This window comes from Lithobates pipiens, unplaced genomic scaffold (assembly GCF_037356315.1).
Source record: "Lithobates pipiens isolate NorthernLeopardFrog02 unplaced genomic scaffold, aLitPip1_a1.2 Scaffold_3, whole genome shotgun sequence".
Lineage (NCBI taxonomy): Eukaryota > Metazoa > Chordata > Amphibia > Anura > Ranidae > Lithobates > Lithobates pipiens.
In genome coordinates this window covers 256,038,803-256,057,621 of record NW_027507790.1, presented here as the reverse complement: position 1 = coordinate 256,057,621, position 18,819 = coordinate 256,038,803, and the positions used below count along the sequence as shown (strand labels likewise).

The window sequence follows — 18,819 nt, the reverse complement described above, 5'->3', positions numbered from 1 at the left end:
AATGTTAGTATTGCGATCTCCCCCACTGAGCTATTATGTTCCAACAGGGGAGGCAGGGGATCACCAGCTGGAAAGCTGCAAGAGCACTCTGGCTAATGATGGAGGAGTCAAGAAGGCCAACCTCTACAGGCTCGGCATTGTGGCTCTCCAAGTTATACGATGCTACCAGGAATCCACCGAGTTGCTCATACGAAAGCTGCACTTCCAGGGCTGACTACAAGACTGACCTGTTTTTCCAGAGCTCTGCTGTCATGGCTCTGCAAGAGGCCTCAGAGGCTTATCTCGTAGGACCCTTGGCATGTATGGTGCAGCGCTTGGTGTCCTCAAAGAGGTTAAAATATATAGGGACAATAAGAAGGTTACCATTGGTTTAAAGCGTTTGCTTGAGAAGAAGAATCTGGCCATTCGACCAGCTGATAAGGGAGGAGGAATTGTTGTTTGGAATAAAATAGACTATATGGGGGAAATGGATAAAAACTTGGGAGAGAGGGAAACCTATACCATTCTGCCGAAGGAAATCACGGTTAGATACAAACAGAAGCTTAAAAACCTGGTTGACAAAGGACATAACATTGGAGTATTAAATAAGAAGGAGATGGAATTTTGGTCCCCACAGCCCCCAAATTGTCTATTACGTATTTCCTCCTATAAATCCTTAAGGATTTGAATAATCCCCTGGAAGACCTATAATTAGTGGGATTGGTTCCCACTTGAGTAGGGCTGGTGAATACATAGATTGGTTCCTGCAGCCATTGGTTAATGATATCACATACTAAACAAGTGATCAATGAATTAAAAGCGTTATGGGTTGATAAAGATACATATATGGTAAAGGCAGATGTCTCATCTTTGTACATGAATATAGCTCATTATGATGGTTTGTTTGCTGTGAACTGTTATCTAGACATAGCTAGTTCCACCCTACCCAGACTGAAGAGTTTTTTTCTGAATCTCTTAAATTTCACCATAACCTACAACTTTTTTTTTTTTTTTTTTTGGTATAAGAAGAAATTATTTTTTCAAAGTAAGGGTGTAGCGATGGGGGCTACATTTGCCCCCAGTCTAGCCGATTTATGTCTAGGTGGAAGGAGGACATGATATACTCCAGAGACTGGCCAGAGCTTATTTTTTACAAATGCTACATAGATCATGTGTTGTTGCTGTGGAGGGGTGACTCTTTCGCTAGATATTATTATTCAGTGTGTTCATAAAATTAACAGACAGGAATTGTTATATTCCTAGAGATCGTTGCCATCACCCCAACTGGCTCCATAAGGTCAGTTTTTACGGCTCAGACTAAATTTTAAAACTCTAGAAGATTATTATTCTTTTACAAAGGGTTTATTAGCATGTAATGCAATAAAACACAACAGTTTTTAGTTGGTTACATGCGTGATGGGCAAACAGAGAAACAAGGCAGAAAATACATAATGGTATATAGCAGGGATCTGCAATTAGCGGACCTCCAGCTGTTGCAAAACTACAAGTCCCATCATGCGTCTGCCTCTGGGTGTCATGCTTGTGGCTGTCAGAGTCTTGCTATGCCTCATGGGATTTGTAGTTCTGCAACAGCTGGAGGTCCGCTAATTGCATATCCCTGGTATATAGAGTCACGAGTAATATAAACACACAGGTAACAAAACTAATGTCCCATGAAGCTTAACAAAAAGATGGAGTGTCCCTGGGCAGATAGTGTGTCTATAATCAAAATGTCCACTTATATTGCCTGGACATATGTCAATGAAATTTCGTGGTCAGGAGTTTCCACATCAGGCAGGATACATAGTTTAAAGTTGACAGAAATGAAAAGTAACATGGAAAACAATGTTTCAACGATAACCCTCTCGGCCGCCTAATAAAAGTATGGATTGAATGCATAAAACAGAGAAAGAAACGCTTAAAAAAGGGAAAAGAAGGAAAGTCCAGTAAAAGAGAGGAGAGTGGGGAAAGGAGAGAGGAGGAGAGAGTCTGCTGGATGCATGTCAGGGGAGTATCAGATCAGGATAAGTGTGCCATTGAATCGAGAGGGTTGGATATATGTGATCCATGGTTGCCAGACTGAGGAATTTGTCATGCGTGTCTGATAGAATGGAAGTCAGCTACTCGTTTACCATGACCTCATTCATACGATATTTAACTGCTTCAAAACTGAGTGCAGGGGATGTTCAGGCTTTTGCTCAATTTAGTTGCAGTAAAGAGATGTTGAGCTAGCTGGCGCTGTGGGCGTAACAACTCTACAATTGGTTTACCAAGAAAGGCTTCATAAGGGTCCCTTTTAAGGTTTATGTGAAATAAGTTCCAAAGAATGATATAAACCCTGACCCATAACTTGCACACCTTCGGGCATGACCACCATATGTGTGCCATAGAGCCTTCTTGTGAGCATCCTCAAAAACAAAGAGGAGAGTAAGTTGGAATGAAACGGGCCAATCTAGCTGGTGTGTAGTACCACCGATATAACGCTTATAGGAATTCTCCAATATAAGGACATTTCTTGAGCACTTGGAAAGGGCCATGGTCATAGTCTGCCAGTCCTCTGGGTCTATCATGCCTAGGGAATGGGGTCTGGCTCTACATAGGCTCTCAAAAGAAGTCGGGGTGTATAGAGTGGGACGGGATTTGATAAGTTGTTCGAGAAATTATCTCAATTGTGGGTAGCTATAGTGTTCCCTGCTCCCGAAAAAATGGCTGTTAAAACTTTTTTTTTCGTATTGATACATGTCCCCTGGGGCAGGACCCAGGTCCCCAAACACTTTTTATGACAATAACTTGCATATAAGCCTTTAAAATTCACACTTTTGATTTTTCATGTTCGTGTCCCATAGACTTTAACGGTGTCCAAACACATATTTTGCCTGTTCGCATTTTCTGCTGCGAACCGAACCTGGGGGTGTTCGGCTCATCCCTAATGGCGAAGTACAGACATGAGAAAAGGCCATGATAGTGTGTCTAAGACCTCATTCACATTTAAGGATAGAAGCATTGACTCTAACGAACGATTGTGAGCTATGTGTTGCAACTGTAAAATCCGCCAAATAGCATCCCCTGTTTGCCTCTGGGGTACAAAGCCGACCTGATCTATTTTAATGAAGCAGGGAAGGAAAGAGTTCAGTTGGCTAGTCAGGATCTTGGTTAAAACCTTCATATCTATGTTGATTTGAGAAATGGGTCAGAAGTTAGCCCAAGGGGAATGGTCACAGTCAGGTTTGTGAAGCATGACAATATTAGTGGTTAACAGGTCCGAGGTGAAATTCTGGCCCTGTTTAACAGAGTTATACATAGCTGTCAGGTGTGCGGCTATAGCATCGGACAGTTTCTTATAATAAAGTGCCGTGTATCCATCCGGTCCTGGTTGCTTACCCACTTTCAGGTCTTTGATACTGTGAAGGACTTCAGACATGTGAATGTCCCGGCCCATGAGGGCCGTGCAAGTCTCAGTCAGTGTGGGGAGTGAAAGACGGTCAAGGAAACGGTCTTTGTTCTGTCTAAGCGAATGATCAGAGGCCGAATACAGTTTGGTTAAGCCGTAACGGAGTTCTTCCAGAACCTTCATTGGATTACTGGTGAGTACATTATGCCTAGTACGCAGAGCGATAGGGGTAAATTTAGGAGTAAAGGTACGAAGCCTGTGGGCCAGCATCTGATTTGGTCTATTTGCTTTGGCATACCACTTTTGGCAGGACCAACGAGAAGATTATTCACAGGAACTATTAATGAAAATTCGATTTTTAGAGAAGTGATATAATGAGGAGGAACTATGTCCAATCATCTCTGAAGTGGGTAGTACAGATGGACAACAAGGATGTTGAAGGAGAGACAAACAGCACGTTTACAACATTAGAATAGGTCTCCTTACCCCCAGTTTGTCAATGCTCTTTACGAAATATAATAAGGACCCTACCTGCCTGAAGTTTATGGCAATAGACAAGTTACAACTACATTGGAGTCGGTGCAATAAGACTTGCAAGATTGTCAACATGGAGACTCGCTGAATATAGAATATGCAAACACTTAAACCTCTGGGTCCTAATAAAGACCTGGATATTAATGGTTTTATTAACAGTTGCATATTCTATTTTGTTGCTAGTTTTTACTGTAGAAATAGCCTGGTATGTGTATTTTTTTAGTTCTCGAAATATCTATAGCTCCCCACTCATGGGAACTATTGTTACATGTTTCATACTTTTATTCTTGTACAATCTAATGATGATTGTCTTTGCAGATTGGGAATACCTCCATTTGATCTATGAGGTTGGAATTTTTCCATCCAGATTATGGCATATTAATGTGAGCATAATCACTCTTTGATTTAGGTTTAGGGTTCCCAATAGGATGGTGTTGGGCCTCCACTGTTTTAGTTACTGGTTTAATGTATGCCTTTTGATCTCCATTTACTCAGCTTTATCATTTTGGCTTTAGCTTTTTGGCTACCATTTTCGGGGTCTCCAATAAAATGGTATCCGCTTGGTTTTTGGCTCTCTAGCGTTTAAGGAGTTTCTGTCTCTTGGGCAATGGCTACTGCTACTGGTGTCTACAACAAAATGGCACCTGCCGGCTATTGATCTTCTAGCGCTTAATGAAGTTTGCCCCGGGATAAGGGCAGCTGTTACTGGCCTCCACACAAAAAAAAAAAATGGATAGTCCTTCATGGCCGCTGTTACTGGCACCTACAATAAAATGGTGCCTGCCGAATTGATGGCCCTCTAGTGATTAGGGGTTCCGTACCAGGCTATTTAAGAATGTTGCTTTAGAGTTCAGCATTCCAAATGCCCTCTGAGGATGTGCTCTTGCACAAAATGCATTGGGGCAGGATTACAAGCCAACGTCATACTGCCACTTCCGTGCCTGGATCTGGCGCCCATCTTAGTAAGTGGATTGTTACATTGTGTTTTATCACTGTGTTTCGTTTATTTGTTCTGGTTTCATGTGGCTTATAAATGTCAATAAATTCCTACACTATATGTAACCTCTCTAGTGTGGCTCCATGCGGTGGGCACTTTCTCCTCATGCAGCCCCTATGTGCATAGTGTGATGCTTTCTGTTGGTAGACATTGGCACCACCGTACACCTGAGGAGTATTATAGTAGATGGCCAGTTGTGCATGAGAGGTTGGGAATTCCTCTGTTATTGGCATGTTTTTTGATGCAAAAAAGGCAGCACAGAATCTAGTGAGTGTGGCGTCATCAGCACTGAAAACAAGCGGTGGTGTGGAAGCCTTTCTCGGACACCAGAGGACACTACCCTAATTACATAATATACTTTCACTACTGGGACTCTACTATCTATAATAGTTGCCATGGTTTTATTGCTTATATAATGTGACTTATGTATACACATTTTGAGGTATTTTTCATTAGGTGCTGCATATTTTTATCTAGGGTCACCATCATGCCCATAAACATGCAGCTGGCATGCAGGTTTCACAAAAAAAGGGGCATAGAACACATCATCCACCCCTTATGTACTCTAGCATCTACCAAACACTAAAATATTTATAGGTGGCCTGGCCTTTGAAAAGGAATCTATGGTCTTTTAAAAGTCTGCTAGGAGAAAATGAAATGGCTGTTGGGAAAGAATTTGTCTTACCATCCTTGAAGTAGGAGAGGATACAGGCTTCAGTGGCTTCTCCCATATGTTTGATGGAGGCTAGGCTCTGACAAGCTGCAGTCAGCAGAGGCATGACCATCAGGCCTTGTACTTTAGAGTCAATCCATTGTATCAGGGCCCCTCGTAGTGACTCAGCTGTGGTCACGCTGGCATTGTTCATTAACATCAGAAGCTCCATGAAGAGACTGCTCACTGCCATGTGACGCTTTTGCATCTCCAGATCTGAAAGACAGCCAGGGTCATGTAACTCCATGGTCAGACATTTTTGTTATATTCAGTAAATAAGACAGTAAATATTGGCTAAAGCATTCAAAGTGAACCTTGAAAAAGTGTTCACGCCACTTGAAATTTCCCACATTTTGTCATGTTACAACCAAAAATGTACTATTGGGATTTTATGTGATAAACCAACACAAATTGGCACATAATTGGGAAGTGGAAGGAACATGGTAAATGGTTTTCATTTTTTTTCACAAATAAATATGTTAAAAGTATGGCATGCATTTCTCTTCAGCCCCCTTTACCCTGATACCCCTTAACTAAAATCCAGTTGAACCAATTGCCTTTAGAAGTCACCTAATTAGTAAATGGAGTCCACCTGTGTGTAATTTAATCTCAGTATAAATACAGCTGTTGTGTGAAGCCCTCAGAAGTTCTTTTGAGAACCTTAGTAAACAAACAGCATCATGAAGGCCAAGGAACACACCAGACAGGTCAGGGATAAAGTTGTGGAGAAGTTTAAAGCAGGGTTAGATTATAAAAAAATATCCCAAGCTTTGAAAATCTCACAGAGCACTGTTCAATCCATCATTCGAAAATGGAAATGTATGTCACAGTATGGCACAACTGCAAACCTACCAAGACATGGCCGTCCACCTAAACAGGCATGTCCAAAGTCCAGCCTGCGTTCCGGTTTTGAACGGCCCGCCTAGTTATCTGGACATATATATCTTTTGCGTTCTCCAAGCGCCAGGGCCACAAAAGATATATATTCCGGCTGCCTTGGAGGGAACAGGGAGGAGGCGGGACAAGTGCCGTGCACACAGGAGTATTTCCTGTTTACACGGCAGCCTCTGTAATAGGAAGTCCCATCTCCGGCACTGCCATTGGAAGACTGTTCTGTCCATCAAAGGAGGCGGGACTTTCTATTAAAGAGACCACCGAGAAAACAGGCGTTTTTCCTGTATCTAGTCTTTTAGCACTCGTCCCGACCCCCACTCCTCCGAGGCTGCAGATGGATGGGCATCAGTCAGGCTGCACTGACTGCAATGGTGAGTTTGCATTCCTGCCAATAATGGGGGCTGCATTCCTGGCAACACAGGGGGCTGCATTCCTGGCCATGGTGGGCGCTGCACTGATGGCATTTGGGGGTGCTGCGTGCATGGCAATGGGGGAGTGCTGCATGCATGGCAATGGGGGAGTGCGTGCTGCATGCATGGCAATGGGGAGGGGGTGCTGCATGCATGGCAATGGGGAGGGCTGCAGATGGGCACTGACCCTTATTTTGCTTCATAGTTCTTTATTTAATATTTAAGTTTTTTTTCTGAAACTTCCCTCTTAAAGTGAAGGTGCGTGTTATATGCCAATAAATATGGTATTTCCAAATAACACGCCCGAGCTCATCTCTGCACCACAAACACAGCCAAAAAGGCAGGAGAATTCTTGTTGGGCAGTGTATTAGTGCTCAAACTCACACAGAGACCGAATTTTAATAGTTCAAAGAATGTCAGGCAAAATGGTCGGACCTCATGCATCAAATCTGGCCCTCTTTGAAAAAAGTTTATACACCCCTGAACTAAACTGACAGGCCGGGCAAGGAGAACATTCATCAGAGAAGCAGCCAAGAGGCCCATGGTAACTCCGGAGGAGCTGCAGGGATGAACAGCTTATGTGGGAGAATTTGTCGACAGGACAACTATTAGTCGTGCTCTCCACAAATCTGACCTTTATGGAACAGTGGCAAAAATAAATCATTGTTCAAAGAAAGCTATTAAAGAGTCCCATTTGCAGTTTGCGAGAGGCCATGTGGGAAACGCAGCAAACATGTGGAAGAAGGTGCTCTGGTCAGATGAGACCAAAATGTAATTTTTTGGCCTAAAGGTAAAACGCCATGTGTGGCAGAAAATGAACACTGCACATCACCCTGAACACACCATCCCCTCCGTGAAACATGGTTGCTGCATCATGTTGTGAGGATGCTTTCCTTCAGCAGGGACAGGGAAGCTGGTTAGAGTTGATGGGAAGATGGATGGAGACAAATACAGGACAATCTTAGAAGAAAACCTGTTAGTACCTGCAAAAGACTTGAGACTGTGGTGGAAGTTGACCTTTCAGCAGGAAAACAACCCTAAACATACAGCCAGAGCTACAATATAATGTTTTAGATCAAAGCATAATCATGTGTTAGAATGGCCCAGTCAAACTCCAGACCTAAGTCCAATTGATAATCCGTGGCAAGACTTGAAAATTGCTGATCACAGACGCTCTCCATCCAATCTGACAGAGCTTGATCTATTTTGCAAAGAAGAATGGGCAAAAAACATCACTCTAGATGTGCAAAGCTGATAGAGACATCCCCAAAAAGACTTGCAGCTGTAATTGCTGTGAAAAGTGGTCCTACAAAGTTTTGAATGTGGAAAATTTTAAGGGGTATGGATACTTTTTCAAAACACTGTATAGTAAACACCTAGAAACGTTAATGATCCCTAAATTGTACACTTAAAAAAAAAAAAAATCTACCCTTTGTCTTGAATTCCTTCTGAAAAATAGCAAGTGCACTCCTATATCAGCAGTGTGAGATCTTTCTAAGGCACTACTGCCTTTGACTGCTAGTCTTGATGTGCAGTGATATTTGGTCATGACACTACCATGCAGATCACTGTTTTCCTAGCTGAAGAAAAAGCTGTACCCGAGGACCCGAAGTGCTTAATTTATTCTCTGAATTTGGGCTTCCTTCATTTCTTCCACTGCTTCCTGATTATTCCCTACCAGTCATTTAAGGACAGATCTGAAATGAGGAGGCAAAGTCCTTCCTCTACCGAGATCCAGCCACACAGAGACACAGTGTAGAACAAGGCATGGTGAGTTAGTAATAGGGAATATGTAAGTTGTAGGGAATTCAGGGGCAATACTGGTGCTTAGTCCTTTGCGTATATTTCTTGCGCACAGCTTTCACAACACTGGTTCGTTTTAAAGGGCACGTAAACCTAAAATAGTAACCAGCAAAGGATCGCTTTGCTTCACATTGAGTTCAAGCCCACTTTATATTAAAGCGGGACTGTACTGGGGAAAAAAAATATTAAAAGCCAGCAGCTATAAATACTACAGCTGCTGACTTTTAATAAATGGACACTCACCTGTCCCGGGTTCCAGCGATGCCGGCAGCCGAGGCCGATCGATCGCTCGGCTCTCAGCTGCTGCCGCCACCATTCTAGGTGAGGGAATCAGGAAGTGACGCGAATCGGCTTCACTTCCCGGTTCCCTACTGCGCATGCGCGAGTCGCGCAGAGCAATAGGAATTGTCCACGCTGTCTCTGGGACCCGTGTGTGTCCCAACAGACAGCACGGCAGGACAGGAAGAGGCATAGACTCCCACGGGAGTCTATGCCTGGAAGTGGGTGTAAATACCTGTCTTTGACAGGTATCGCCACCCCCTCCCCCCTGAAAGGTGCAAATTGTGACACCGGAGGGGGGGGGAGGGTTCCGATCAGCGGAAGTTCCACTTTAGGGTGGAACCCCGCTTTAAAAATTGAAATTGTACAGAAATGTATGTATTAATCTTCTGTGAAAGTGAAGTTTTCATTTAAAAGTCCAGGAATATGCAATGAACTCACCTGGTGGGCTGAAAATGGAAATGTCATCCAACAATTTGGACATCTCTTGCTCTAGGGCTGAAGTGCTGATTTTGTTGCTCTGCTCCAAAGAGCCCAAAAACTGAACCATCTGCTGTACAAATATCCGACACTTGGGAGTAACATCCTAGAGATGAGTAAAAAAACAGTACACTGAATGGACCAAACTCACTTGTATGGTAGGAAATGTGCTCCCTTCCCTAACTAACCCTGGGCCTTTCTTCCCTTTGTACCTCTTCCAGCATTATGACACAGGCAGGTCACATGTAACCACTACTCATATCTCCTGTTCTCTATTAGATAGTAATGTCTAAAGAACAGAATCCTCATGTTTCTTGTTCCCTATTAGATAGTTAGTTCTAAGGAGGAGAACCCTCATCCTTCCTGCTCTCTATTAGATGGTAAGGTCTAAGGAACAGAACCCTTATACCTCCTGTTCTCTATTAGGTAGTAAGCTCTGAAGAACAGATCCTCCATACTTTCTGTTCCCTATTAGATTGTAAGCTCTAAGGAACCGAACCCTCATCCCTCCTATTCTATTTTAGATAGTAAGCTCTAAGGAACAGAACCCTCATACTTCCCGTTCTCCATTAGATAGAAAGCTCTAAGGAACAGAACCCTCATACTTCCTGTTCTCTATTTGATAAAATCTAAAAAACAGGACCCTCATACCGCCTGTTCTCTGTTCGATAGCGCTAAAAAACAGGACCCTCATAAATACTCTTCTATATTAGAAAGCAAGCTCTAAGGAACATAATCCTCATATGTAATATTCTCTACAACATGGGTGCTCAACCTGTGACCCTCCAGCTGTTGCATAACTACAGGACCCATCATGCATTTGCCTTTGGGAGTCATGCTTTTAACTGTCAGCCTTGCAATGCCTCATGGGACTTGTAGTTCTCCAACAGCTGGAGGGCCACAGGTTGAGAACACATGCTCTACAATGATAGTAAGCTCTAATAAAAACAGGGCCTTTGCACTTCCTGTTCTATATTAATTAGTAAGCTCTAAGAAACAGGTATACGAAGCTGTGATGAGTAGGACCCACATATCTCTGTTTTAGATTGGCAAGGACCCTCATACATCATGATCACTATTAGATTGTAAGGAGTAATGATTAGGAACCTTGTACATCCTGTTTCCTCTTCAAGTATACACTGCAATGAGGACCCTCATACCTTCTGTTCTCTTAGATGCACGTTTTAATAAACCCTCATATGTTCTGTTCTTTCTTAGATGTTTAGCTTTAATGAGCAGGACCCTCATACCTTATGTTCCCTGTAAGACTGCAAGCTAAAATGACCCTCATATCGTCTTTTACCTACAAACTGAAAGGTGTAATAAGCAGAACTCATGTTCACCATTAGTCTGTAAACCACAATTTGTAGGACCATCATAACGCTTTTATATGGTAAACTGGAACATGATATTGGTATGTGAATATCCAGAAACAACAACAATAGCACATGGCTGCTTGCACTCACGGAATAGATACTGCAGTCGGGAAAAGAGGTGAGTCCTGCGGAGACACGCAGCAGCTTTAAAAGGAGCTCATCTGCCAGATGGGAACTGAGGATCACTGAAGGTGGGTAATGGCTGCTGAAATACCCAATGACGTTCTGGTAGGAGACTGCATCCACCAGGTGCCATGACAATGTGCCGGCTTGCCCTAAGAGATTGATCAGTGGAGCCCCCTGTCCAACCAAAAGATGTCACAAGTAATTAACAGATAAACAAGAGAGGTTAGGAGCAAAATAGATTCACAAGCAAAGCATAAAAAATAAGACTCGTAAAACAGTCATTGCCTAAAATACAACTTCAAATGCAAACTGTGCTCAGTTAGGTCTCCGCTTTAGAAAACTTCTCTACACACTACTTTCATTCAAACCGACCATAGAAAAGCTTTACATTGTTAAAATGTATAATACATTTTTAGCAATTGGATTTATAGATTTCCAGCCAGTCGGGGAAGGAGGGATAATATGTTACACAGGGTTTGCACAGCTGCTATCTAGGGATTGCTAGAGAAGAGTAATAGGAAAAACAGCAACAAAGAGCCTACAGCAGCCTCTATGCAGAGGTACTGTTAGACGGGATAACATGAGGAATGGCATTGTCACTTTAACCACCTGTCATCCACGCTATGGCCAAATGACAGCCACAGCGCGGATTTGTATTCCCGGGAGGCCATCATATGACACGCTCCCTGCCCACACCCTGCAGGGCATGCGCAGAGCGCTCTGAGACTCGGGTGATCACCGATCTGAGTAAGGGGCCGGTTTCGGCCCCTCACCATGTGATCAGCGGTCAGCCAATGACAGCTGATCACATGATCAAAACAAAAGCTCGGTGATCGGGTTTTATTTCTCCTCATGCTGACAGCGGAGGAGAAAAAAAAAAGGCCAAACACCGACTCACCTTAAAAGGGACATCGGTCACGAAGCGGAAGAGGCAATTATGCCTCATAATTGGCACCTATCAATGCCAACAAGGGTCACCTATGCCCACAAGGGTCACCTATCTATGCCCACAAGTGGTGCGAATCAGTGCCACATAGAAGTGCTGCCTATCAGTGTAACCGATCAGTGCTTATCACTGCCACCCATCAGTACCCATCACTGCCACCCATCAGTACCCATTACTGCCACCCATCAGTACCCATTACTGCCACCCATCAGTACCCATCAGTGCAGCCTCATCAGCATACATCAATGACGGACAAAAATTACCCGCTTTAAAATTTTATAACAAAATAAAAAAAAAAAAAAATTTTTTTTTAAATTCGGTCTTTTTACTTTTTTGTTTTAACAAAAAACAAAAATTACACAGGTGATACCAAATACCACCAAAAGAAAGCTCTATTTGGGGGAAAAAAAATGATAAAAATTTAATTTGGGTACAGTCTTGTATGACCGCGCAATTGTCATTCAAAGTGCGTCAGCGCTGGAAGCTGAAAATTGGTCTGGATAGGAGGGGGGGGGGGGGGGGGTTTAAGGGCCCTGTAAGAAAGTTGTTAAATGCACATTATCTATACAAGGAAGGTGGGCGACAGAAGAAAAGGATCTGGAATTAACCGCACCTCTTCAACCTTTATTGAATTTTCTTTAAAATCATCACAGACAGTGTGAGGTATGGCCTCCCAGATGAGATCAGTTCCATTGCTTATTTTATTTTATTTAAATCAGATTTTGTTTTCATTTTTATCAAATTTATTTTAATAAAATGCTTTTGGAATAAAAATCTTTTTAAAGATCGTTTTCAATTTAAGATACATTAATAATTTTGTTTATTCAGCATAAAATGGAGCTTAGTTAGCATGAGTAGCATAAGTCTGTATATTTTTGCAATTTTACATTTTTGATAAACTCATTCAATGAATCCAAGCTCTTCGAGTGGAGATGACATGCACTGCATTGATGCATTCACATAATTTCACAGTAACCGTGAGATTCAGGAATATGATTGAATTGGTTCTGATATCGCTGTTTTACTAATCTGACAGCTTATTATTCTAAAATTAGGAACCTTCATTTTGTTTGTAAATATTAAAGATTCTAACTACCAGCAAAAATAAGTCCTTAAATGTAAAGAGCACCTGTCATTTCAGATCCATAAGACCCCTTTCACACTGAGGCGCTTTGCAGGCGCTACAGCGCTAAAAATAGCGTGTGCAAAGCGCACTGAAAGAGCCACTCCTGTGTCTCCAGGGCTGGCAGGATGGTAAAAGCCCTGTTAGCCGCATCTTTGGAACGGTGTATATACTGCTCCTGCCCATTGAAATGAATGGGCAGCGCGGCTATAACAGCCGGCAAAGTGTAGCAGCGCTTTGGGGGCGCTTTTAACCCTTTTTTGGCCGGTAGTGGGGGTTAAAAGCGCCCTGCTAGCGGCCAAATACCCCTTCAAATACGACGGTAAAGCGCCGCTATTTTTACCACCAACGGACCCACCGCCCCAGTGTGAAAGGAGCCTTATGGCAGTGCCTGTTAGTGGACATCCACTCACCTGCTGCCCCCGCCACGTCCCTCACCTTGTTGTGTCTCTGCCGCATCACCAGCTGTCCCATTAAAGTGAATGGGACTGTCGGTGAGTCAACAGCGGGTAAGAGGAGCCGCTGTGGGACAGAGAGGAGTTGCTCTTTAAAAATTAAGATTACAGGTATATTATTTTACAAAGTATGGCAGGAAATGAAAAAAAATTACGGAAATAAAGGGTTACATGTTATTTACCCCAATATAGCACAATAGTAGTTATGAGGAATTGATGAAACTGGAAGGGTTTGAGATATGGAGGCATAAGGGACTAAGGTATATGATACAGCTATTACAGGAAGATGTGATGAAAACCTTTATGAATTAAGAAAGGAATATAATATTCCAAATCGAAGATTTTTACAGCTTAGGCATGCATTACAAGCACAGGGACGATCGCATGAATTGAAATTGAATAAATCAGTGGTAATAGCCTTGTTGGAAAACATAGAACGGAAAAACAGTTTGATATCACAATTATGTGATATATTATATGATAAATTTAAAGGATCTGTGGACATACCAGCAAGGTCAGCTTGGTCTTGCGATATAGGGCCAATTTCAGATGAACAGTGGGCACTGGCATTGCCGGCAACACCCCTGGCATCCTTATCCTCAACACAAAATTGAACACGATTATTCATTTTACACAGGGCTCAGTACACACCAGAGAAACTATTTCAATGGAAACGTAGAGCTATAGTCCAATGTCCTAGATGTAAAGGGAGCCCTGCTAATTTAATACATATGCTATGTAGATGTCCTAAACTATCGTTACTGGCATGAAGTGGTATTAACCACTTAAAGCGGAGGTCCACCCTAAAGTGGAGCTTCCGCTCATTGGAATCCTCCCCCCCTCCGGCGCCACAATTGGCACCTTTCAGGGGGGAGGGGGGTGCAGGTACCTGTACTGTACAGTACAGGTATCTGCACCCACTTCCGGCGTAGATTCTGCAGAAGGTACGCCCATTTCCGCAGAATCTACGCCCCTTTCCGAAAGTCCCCCGCTGCCTGCTGGGAAACACACGGATCCCAGAGACAGCGGGGACCATCCTTATTGCACAGCGCGACTCGCGCATGCGCAGTAGGGAACCCGGAAATGAAGCCGAAAGGCTCCACTTCCTGATTCCCATACCCAAGATAGCGGCGGCAGCACCCGAGAGACGATCGAGAGATCAGCTTCGGGTGCCGACATGGCGGGAGCGCTGGGCGGGTAAGTGTCATTATTTTAAAAGTCAGCAGCTGCAGTATTTGTAGCTGCTGGCTTTAAAAAAAAAAAAAAAAAAAAAAAACGGTGGAACTCCCGGCGGACTTCCGCTTTAAGCCCCGAGCCATTTGGCTGGGCAAAGACTAGGGCACTTTTTGCGATTCGGCACTGCGTCGCTTTAACTGACAATTGCGCGCTCGTGCGACTTGGCTCCCTAACAAAATTGACATCCTTTTTTCCCCCACAAATAGAGATTTCTTTTGGTGGTATTTGATCACCTCTGTGGTTTTTATTTTTTGCTCTATAAACAAAATAATAGCGGCAATTTTTAAAAAAAAATATATATATATTTTTTTTTTACTTTTTGCTATAATAAATATCCCCCAAAAATATTTAAAAAAAAAACATTATTTTTCCTCAGTTTAGGCCGATATGTATTCTTCTACATATTTTTGGTAAAAAAAAAAAAAATGCAATAAGCGTATATCGATTGGTTTGCGCAAAATGTATAGCATCTAAAAAATAGGGGATAGTTTTATGGCATTGTTAATATTTTTTTTTTTTTTACTAGTAATGGCAGCGATCTTTATTGGAACTGCAACATTATGGCGGACACATCGGACAATTTTGACACATTTTTTGGACCATTGGCATTAATACAGCGATCAGTGCGATTAAAAATGCATTGATTACTGTAAAAATGTCGCTGGCAGTGAAGGAGTTATCATTAGGGGGCAGTGAAGGGGTTAATGTGTGTCCTAGTTTGTGTTCTAACTGAAGGGGGATGGGGATTGTGCAGGGAAGATAACAGATCGTTTGTTCATATTCTGTATGAACAGACGATCTGTCAGTTCTCCCCTCAGAGAACCGGAAACTGTGTTTACACACACAGTTCCGGGTTCTGCTTGTGCCCCGAACGATCGCGGGAGGCCCACATTGATCGAGACCGCCGAGCACCCCCTAGTGGCCACAGGGTGAAGCGACGTTGCATAATGTAGTTTTGCCCAGCCAAGCAATTCTGCCGCAGCACAACTGCGGCGGCTGGTCGGCATGTGGTTAATGATTAACAACGTTTTTGGAACCAGGTTGTCTCTAGTGCCAGAGGGGGGGCGAAGTCTTCTGGGTATCCAGGATGAATTGGGAATCCCAGGTGAATACACGATATCAATAATAAGGGGCCTATTTCTGTCTCGTAAGCTTATAGCACAAAAGTGGACATGATCCACTTTATCATCTGCTACCTACAGTAGCAGAATGGAAAATACAATAAAGGAAAAATATACTTTTCTACATAGAGGCTGCCCAGGAAAATTTGAAAAGACATGGAGAAGATGGTCAGACATTTTGGATGTATAATGTGATGGGAGCATGGGAAGAGAGAGGGGGTGGGGGAGCATGAGCGCCAGGGTTTTTTTTTGTTTTTTTTTCAATACGTGCCTGGGTAGTATGCTTTTTTTTGTTGTATGCATGAAAAAGTAATAAAAAAATAAATATATGATTTAAATGAAATCCACCCTGGCGCTAACTGTAGTGCCAAACGCGTTAACTTTCAGCTGTACCCCACACGGTCTGATGATTTTAAAGAACATTCAAACAAGGTTGAGGAAGTGCATTGGATTCTGGATCCTTTTCTTCTCTGTGGCTTACAGACCACCTGTGCTAGCACCTTAGCCCTGGATGGTTAGTAGGTGGACTGCTTATCACTCACCTGGACCGACTTTGCTTGTATAGGGAAAGTGGGTGGTTAAAGTTGATTTTAACCACTTAAGGACCGAGCCTCTTTTTCAGATGGCGAAGATGTACGTCGGCAGAATGGCATGGGCAGGCAAACTGGAGTACAGGTACGTCCATTTGTATTTTCCGCCCTGCCATCGCGTGCGTGCCGGTGGTTGGAACCCCCGTGAGTCCGGTCACGGGACCCGCGATCGTCTCACAGGGAGGCTGAACGGGGAGATGCCGATGTAAACAGCATTTCCCCATTCTGCCTAGCAACAAGTGACACTGATCTCTGCTCCATGTGATTGGAGCAGAGATCAGTGTTCACTAACACACAGCCCAGCCCCCCACAGTTAGTAACACGCCCCTTGTACACACTTAACCCCTACACTGCCACCCCCTGGTTAACCCCTTCAGTGTCATTTACACAGGAATCAGTGCATTTGTATAGCAGTGATTGCTGTATAAATGCTGTATAAATGACAGTGGTCCCAAAAATGTGTCAAAAATGTCCGCCATAATGTTGCAGACACAATAAAAATTGCTGATCGCTGCCATTACTAGTAAAAAAAAAATTTTAATAAAAATGCCATAAAACTATCCCCCATTTTGTAAACGCTATAAATTTTGGCGCAAACCAATCAATAATCGCTTATTGCGATTTTTTTTTACCATAATACATATCGGCCTAAACCGAGGGAAAAAAATGTTTTTTTATATATATTTTTGGGGGATATTTATTATAGCAAAAAGTAAAAAAGAATGCGTTTTTTTTTTCAAAATTGTTGCTCTATTTTTGTTTATTGCACAAAAAATAAAAACCACAGGGGTGATCAAATACCACCAAAAGAAAGCTCTATTTGTGGGGAAAAAAAGGACGTACATTTTGTTTGGGAGCCACGTCGCATGACAGCGCAATTGTCAGTTTAAGCGACGCAGTGCCGAATCCCAAAAAGTGGTCTGGTCTTAAGCCAGCAAAATGGTCCGGTCTGAAAGTGGTTAAAAACTTTTTTTTTTGCTATACAATTATTTAGAATACATGAGGTGTATCTTCCCAAGATAATGAGAAAAGAGGGTTCAGGGATGTTTATAAACGTATCTGTACAGTCCAAGAACAATTATTCTGGACTGGACATTGATAGTTTATTTTAATTGAACATCGATCCTCCCTAAGGACCTAGCTAGTTTTTCCTGATGCAAAACCTTTAACCACTTAAGGACCGAGCCTCTTTCTGAGATTTGTTTACAAGTTCAAAACAGTTTTTTTTGCTAGAAAATTACTTAGAACCTCCAAACATCATACATTTTTTTTTTCTAACACCCTAGAGAATAAAATGGCGGTCGTTGCAATACTTTCTGTCACATCGTATTTGTGCAGCGATCTTACAAGCACACTTTTTTTGGGGGAAAAAATACACTTTTTAAATAAAAAAAATAAGACAAGAGTAAAGTTAGCACATTTTTTTTTAGATTGTCAGATAATGTTACGCCAAGTAAATTGATACCCAACATGTCACGCTTCAAAATTGTGCCAGTTCGTGGAATGGCGACAAACTTTTACCCTTAAAAATCTCAATAGGTGACGTTTAAAAAAATTCTACAGGTCGCATGTTTTGAGTTACAGAGGAGGTCTAGTGTGAGAATTTTTTGTCCCCCTCTACCAATCGCAGTGATACCTCATGTGTGGTTTGAGCACAGTTTTCATATGCGGGCGCTACTCACGTATGCGTTCGCTTCTGCATGCGAGCTCGGCGGGACGGGGGCGTGTTTAAAAATGTATTTATTTTACCTTTTATTTTTACACTTTAATTAAAAAAAAAAAAAAATTTAATTGTGTGACTTTTATTCCTATTAAAAAGAATGTAAACATCCCTTGTAATAGAAAAAAAAAAGCATGACAGGCTCTCTTAAATATGAGATCTGGGTTCAAAAAGACCTCAGATCTCATATTTACACTAAAATGCAATAAAAAGAAAATTGTCATTTAAAAAAAAAAAAAAAGAAGATAAAAAAAATAAATAAAGGCCCTTTAAGAGCGATGGGCGGAAGTGATGTTTTGATGTCGCTCCCGCCTTGCAATGTCATGGAGACGGGATGGGGCCATCTTCCCCTCACTCATCTCCATGCCCAGCCACAGAGAGGACCAGATTGCCTCCGCCGACGGCTCCAGTAAGCGGCGGAGGGCACCGCAAGATCACTTTTATCGACGGCCGGAGAGGGGCCCCTCCCGCCGCTGATAAAAGTGATCTCGGGGTGAATCCACCACAGAGGCCACTTTTATCATGTAGCGGACCGCCGGCTGAACACGAGGATACTGGGGTTATGGCAGCTAGCTGCTGCCATAACAACAATATCTGTCCTCAAAGTAAGGACGTATTGGCATTCAGTGGTCTGGAAGAGGTTAACA

At 42.6% G+C, this 18,819-nt stretch overlaps 1 protein-coding gene across 1 annotated transcript in view; it reads right to left on the bottom strand.

The window, feature by feature from the left end:
* EPG5 (ectopic P-granules 5 autophagy tethering factor) overlaps positions 1-18,819 on the bottom strand; it is a gene marked incomplete in the record, with an annotated part of 249,948 nt that overhangs the window by 20,844 nt on the left and 210,285 nt on the right. The window contains 3 exon segments of the mRNA XM_077463073.1: positions 5,587-5,829; positions 9,441-9,585; positions 10,946-11,155. Coding sequence (XP_077319199.1) covers positions 5,587-5,829; positions 9,441-9,585; positions 10,946-11,155 — 598 coding nt within the window.